This window comes from Xyrauchen texanus, chromosome 28, assembly GCF_025860055.1.
Source record: "Xyrauchen texanus isolate HMW12.3.18 chromosome 28, RBS_HiC_50CHRs, whole genome shotgun sequence".
Taxonomy (NCBI): domain Eukaryota; kingdom Metazoa; phylum Chordata; class Actinopteri; order Cypriniformes; family Catostomidae; genus Xyrauchen; species Xyrauchen texanus.
In genome coordinates, this window is record NC_068303.1 from 28,511,918 (window position 1) to 28,517,854 (window position 5,937).

Below are 5,937 nucleotides of genomic sequence, written 5' to 3' on the forward strand. Positions count from 1 at the left end.
CAGGCATCTGAACGGAACGATACAAATCAAGCCGCCAACATTCTCCAAGCAACTAATTATTTAAGTCCATTTTTTAGCTAATGCTTTCATCCAAAGCAGCTTACAGTGCAAGGGAGATGGGCAATTTGTCAAACTTTTTACTCTAATTAATATTTCTCAGGGAAGGTTTATTTTCAACGGTCAATTTCTGTATAGGCACATACCTTCAATTCTTGGCTACAATAAAGCTATATGACATTCCCAACATGATTGTCCAGGAAAAAAAATATTCAGTTCTTCGAACACAAGTCGCATGTTGTCATAGCATATGAAACAGACAAGTATAAGTTTTTCAACTAAATTTGAACCGCAATACAATTTTGAAGCACAAATAATTAACCTTCAGTTCAAAGCTCCCCAAGTTATTTCAGGGACAATCCCCATGGAGCAATCAGGGATTAACTGTTTCTCTCAAGGGCACAATGTGGATAGTTCATGAATCGTCCCTTGCTGTTATAACCTACAATCTTTTGGTTTCCAGCCCAATTCTTGAACTACAAGGCATTACCACTCCATACCACCCAAGCTCCCAATATCATGCTGAGCTGGTGAAAGTTGCGACCGGCTGCACATCAAAAACTTTTCCAGGATGTTTTCATTGTGCATTCCTTAAAAAGCTGCTTATAGTTTTTGCGTGTGAAGAAAACATGCGCCTGTGAGCCATTTAAAGATATCACGGTCTGTTCAGTGACACAAACTTTGTGTAAGGCAAGTATGCCAAGGCCAATTGACTACACTGAACTTCAAACCTAAATAAACATTCACATTATAAACTTCTCCGATTGGCAAGATCACATCACACATGGCTGTGATGGTTAAATGTTACATCATTACTTTAAAAAGAAATGAACATGAAGTCAAGTTTACAGAACTTGTTTTCACTACAGATTATTCTGTTACATGTAAGTGATTGGTTAACCATAATAAGCATGTTCATATGCCACTTCAAAAGATGCCAAAAAGGCGCAAAAGGGACCTGGAGTTCACATTAATGCCCCACTTCATTTGATGCCAGAACAAGCTCTCTTTAAAACAATTCAAAATGATGTTCTGGCACATTTGATGGAGTAAAAACAAAAGGAACTGGTCTATATGAAGAAGAGTGCCAACTTTGCCCATCCTACTGTTTGAGATAAGAGTGTTTAACGGTTATTCTTCTGTTTGCTGAGATAACAATGCAAAAAAAGGCACTTGCATTATGCATTGTTATCTAAATAAAACAGCATTATATTTATTTCAGAATATTATCCTACTTTGATATTTTGCATCATCATTTCAAAAACATCAACAGAACTTTGGGCTGCATTGTGTTGCACGTGCGCTATTATTATTATTATTATTATTATTATTATTTAATTTTCTTCATAAATACATATTCTTAATTATCACTCCTTTTCGGAAACCGAAATCGAATAGAATAATGTTTTGATTTCTATAAATTGTATCTTTTGCAGAAATGCTTTTTTATAACAGCAATTACTGCTGCATGCTGTATTGTAATGCATTTAATAAACAAAAGGTACTTTAGCCTAATTGAAAACAAATAAATACATAATAAATTGTTTATATTATGTACTGTTCAGCTGCAAACTCCTCATCCTGAATCTGCATTCGAACAGTTGATATAATACTCCATGTATATTGACATTGTTATACAATTTGACTATTCTGAACACTCACCCAGGACCAGGCAGAAGAGATCTAGTGAAATTAAAAGTTTCCTCTTGCGGTTGTCAACGCCGTTGTTATTTAACGTGGATGTTCCTCCGTTTCTTGTTTCGGGTGCCATCGCCTTCTCATACATATAGTTTTGCATTTGAGAATTCGTCTTTATGTGATTCCTTTAAATCCTAGTCCACGCCAACACGGGGATTAGAGATTCAGCAAAGCAGTGTTCGTGTCAATACGGACGTGTAGGAGAAAGTTTGTGGGAGTTAAAATGCCCACGAGAGAAAATACGTCCTGAAAAGTTAACCAAAACAATGAAATGTCCGTGCATTCAAGTCCATTCAACTTTTCTCCGATGAAAGCTCAGACGCAGTGTTACAGTGAATCACCCCTCTGCGTCATAAGTCGTCTTAGTGAGTCGTGGTCTAGTTCTACGCTACTTAGAAGGCTTTAACTGAGAGCGGCGTTTTAAAAACTAGGAGATCAACTCCTGTTTTATGAATCCTTCTTTGGTCTCCACCTCCTTCCCTTGACTGTGAGCGTTCAGCCCCCTTCTCTTCTCCAGACCCACGCTGAATAAAACCCGCACTCCTGTAGCCCACTTTCACAATTCACCCCACAGACATGCGGCAATCTGCACTGATCCAAGCGGCCGCCGCTGGAAAGATGCAAAGTGGTCAGTGGTCAGTCCAACCACTTGTTCATTGTGATATATTGACATTAAGATATCATATAGGCTATTTAAACGAGACATTGTTTTATGTCAGACAATATTGAAAAACAAACAACAACAAACCAACAAAAAAAGTGAAAGTGCCTTGTGAAAAAAGTGAAAGTGCCCATTGAAAGTGCCTTAAACATCTCATTGTGCAATCAAGGAACTACAATATGTTAATTGCCTAAAAACCATTCCTTTTCAATGGGGTTCATGGTGGAACACTTGACAGTCTTCAGAGTTCTTGCAGGAACTTAAAGGAGTTAAAGTTAAGCTCAGTCGACAGGATTTGTGGCACAATATTGATTACCACAAAAATAAATTTTGAGTCACCCCTCCTTTTCTTTAAAAAAGCAAAAATGAAGGCTATAGTGAGGCACTTACGATGGAAATGAATGGGGCCACAATTTTTGAGTGGTTAAAGGCAATAAAAGCACTTACATTCACAAATTTCATTTTATGGTTTTAGAGTTTGTTGACGTTGCATCGTCATGACAACAAAGTTGTAAAATTGACTATAACTTGACACAGAACAGGCTAGTGATTTAATCACATTACAATCATGTTAACATGCATATTGTTTACATCTTGTGGCTATATTTTTGAAACCGTATTATAATGTTTACGAACTGGCCCCATTCACATCCGTTGTAAGTGCTTCATAGACTATGTTTAAAAGGACACCAGAAAGCGGGTTTGTGGCAGAGCCTAATACGGGACCTGGTGTGTAGGATCACGACCCGGCCCCGCCATCCGCCCTGCCACAGGGTTATTGCGAGAAAGCAGCATTCTTGTTTACATGCACTGTATAAATTACTCTTTACTCCCATTTACATGCGGCTTGGCCAGTATGCAGCTTTCTCCACAGCAACGTAATTACCATGCCACGCTTGTGCAAATAACAAACATGGTATCCGAGGAAGACTTAGCTATTGTATTCTCTGTTGCTTTCACTTTCCAGATATTCCAGAGTTGTTGCTGTGTTTGTTTCCATTACTTTCTATCACAAACAGCAGCAGAATTGCGCTTCAATAGTGGGGTTTCCCTCTTATGTAAAATTCTGGGATTCCTTCAACGTATAAGCGCATATAGGCGAACATGAGGGACCGTCAATGTTTTACAGTAGTGTTTATAAATGGGTATAGCTTATAGTGCATGTGCTTGTCCCACTTTACTCCCAGCAATATTTTGTTGACTTGTTTTTGGGCTCCAACCTAAGATGTTTTTTATTCGGTCTGTTTCACACACATGCGCAATCCTCAAAAACCTGTTAGATTGCTGGGTATATTTATTTGACCACATAAGCAGCTTTCTCTGGGAGAAACCTAGGTGTGTTAAACCGCTTTCTCTCAATCCCTTAAACGACGTAAGGAAATCATCGTTCTCATTTACATGATGGTTTTATTTTTTGAAATAATCAATATTATGCCACAAATGCTGTCGACTGAGCTTAACTTGTATTGAACCCAGAGTATTACTTTAAGGGTTTGAAAGTTTCATAGAAAACTGCAATTCATCAAAGGATCCCTAGAGGTTCACACAAGGGTTTTGCTATGTTTGACAATTTGAGGTCCTCTAAAAGGTCACTTTCAGTGTATCTTTACATTTGTAAAGTCATCGTTGCAGTTACATTATGCTGTAGCTGTGCTTTTCATCAAAATGAAGCAAGATGCAATGCATGAGAACTTGTTGTAGTCTACAAAAACTGAAGCTTGGTTGAAGTTCATCTTTCAGTATGACAATGATTCCAAACACAAGGTCACATTTACATTTTAATTGCTCTAGAACAAAGAGGTGAACGTCCTGCAATGGCCCAGTCAAAGGCCAGACCCCAATCCAATAGATTATGTGGGGCACTGTTTGAAAATCTAACTAACAAGCAGCAAATCTGCCCAAAAATAAATAAATAAATACATATTTTACAATATTTTACCGTAAAAACTATTAATTGCAGCAAAACCTGGTTCAGTGCATTGCTAAAATGTACAGATCGAGTAGACTACACGTGACAGCATTTCAGTTTTTGTTATGAATATTTTCAAATATTAAAATGTTCTAATATAATCCATCCATCCATCCATCCATCCATCCATCCATCGTCAACCGCTTATCCTGTGTACAGGGTCGCGGGGGGCTGGAGCCTATCCCAGCTAACATTGGGCGAAAGGCGGGGGACACCCTGGACAGGTCGCCAGTCCATCGCAGGGCGTTCTAATATAATGTCTAATATAATAATAGCATATAAACTCATTTCAAATAAGATTAAAAACAAATTGGCCAAGGGACTGATTATTTAGATGATAAATGCTGTAGACAATATTACATTCTTAAAATAATGATGATTGTGACTATTATTACTATTGATGTTGCTGTTGTACTGGTTTTGTTGTTGTCTATTTTATTGGCGGAAATGCATATTCCCTTTCAACGTTTCAGGTTCTCCAACTCATCACTAAGATTTGACTGCCATCTAGTGGCAGAAATTATTTAATACACTTCCAGTGATGTAGCAAAAAAAATGACTTTTTTATCATCTTTGGCTAAAAAATATAAACAGAACAATTGGTATATGACTTCTTATGACATATATATGCAAATTAACGTTTTAAAAAGCCATACATATCCACCAATGACACATGCTTTATTTATTTCTTCTTTTTATTCTTCTTCTTCTTTTTTTTTTGTATGAATCACTGTAAAAATCAGTGAGCCAAAGCTAAATCTGTTTAGTCCGAGACGGAAACTTGTATTAAAATGAATGGGAGAAGTTAGAACACCGAATTGACGGATGTAGAAAAGGATGTCCCGCCTTACTGTTAAAAGAGCCATTCATCTTTTCGATACAGACATCGTCTGTCAGTCAACTCGAGAACGCGCATGCGCCTTAGCTGGATCAGCCTGAAAAATCGCGGTTTTTAACGTGATCTGAGCTGAAGAAGCACAATTTATTCTACAATTGTTGTCTGATTTAACAGCTGATTTTAAAATTGTCCTTTAATCGTAATCTTGACAAGCAGTTTCGATGAATTCGGTCTTTCCCTATTCAAGTAGATAGGAGCTGTACTACTATGCCGCTCGCTTCCATAGATAATTGTTTTCCAGCAGCGTTCCAAAGATGGCCGCCGAGTGGACTGACTTGCCTTGAAAAAACTTCGGTTCAAGTCAGCAGTTGCCATGAGGACGCATTAATTTTACGCACTTAACTTATACAGTGATAGGCAACATACATATGTGTTTTGCTTATGTACAAAGCTCAGCAAATGAAACAAAAAGTGTCAAGTTTATAATGTTAACTATTCTTTTATAATTAAACATGGGAGGGTACAACGACATCAATCAGTCAAACTCACTAGTCAGTGGGATGTTCTGATTATGTTGACTCCTGTACAGTATAAGTGTGTAAATGTATCCCCAAATACGTCGGTGGGTAAGACTTGTTTACCTAAACGCTACCGCCCCCATTACCACCCGTTATCGCCTTATCAGCTGATTCAGAAGCTGCTGTTTGTGGTTTA

At 37.8% G+C, this 5,937-nt stretch overlaps 1 protein-coding gene across 2 annotated transcripts in view; it reads right to left on the bottom strand.

The window, feature by feature from the left end:
• The window catches only part of LOC127621810 (phospholipid phosphatase 3-like), a 55,877-nt gene extending 53,615 nt beyond the window's left edge, over positions 1–2,262 (bottom strand). Inside the window, exon 1 of one of the 2 annotated variants that reach the window (XM_052095544.1) lies at positions 1,720–2,262. In XM_052095544.1, the coding sequence (XP_051951504.1) occupies positions 1,720–1,855 (136 nt within the window). In that variant the 5' untranslated portion in view covers positions 1,856–2,262. The remainder of the gene's footprint in view (positions 1–1,719) is intronic. The other variant, XM_052095545.1, reaches the window with a different exon arrangement.
• Positions 2,263–5,937: the final 3,675 nt, after the last annotated feature.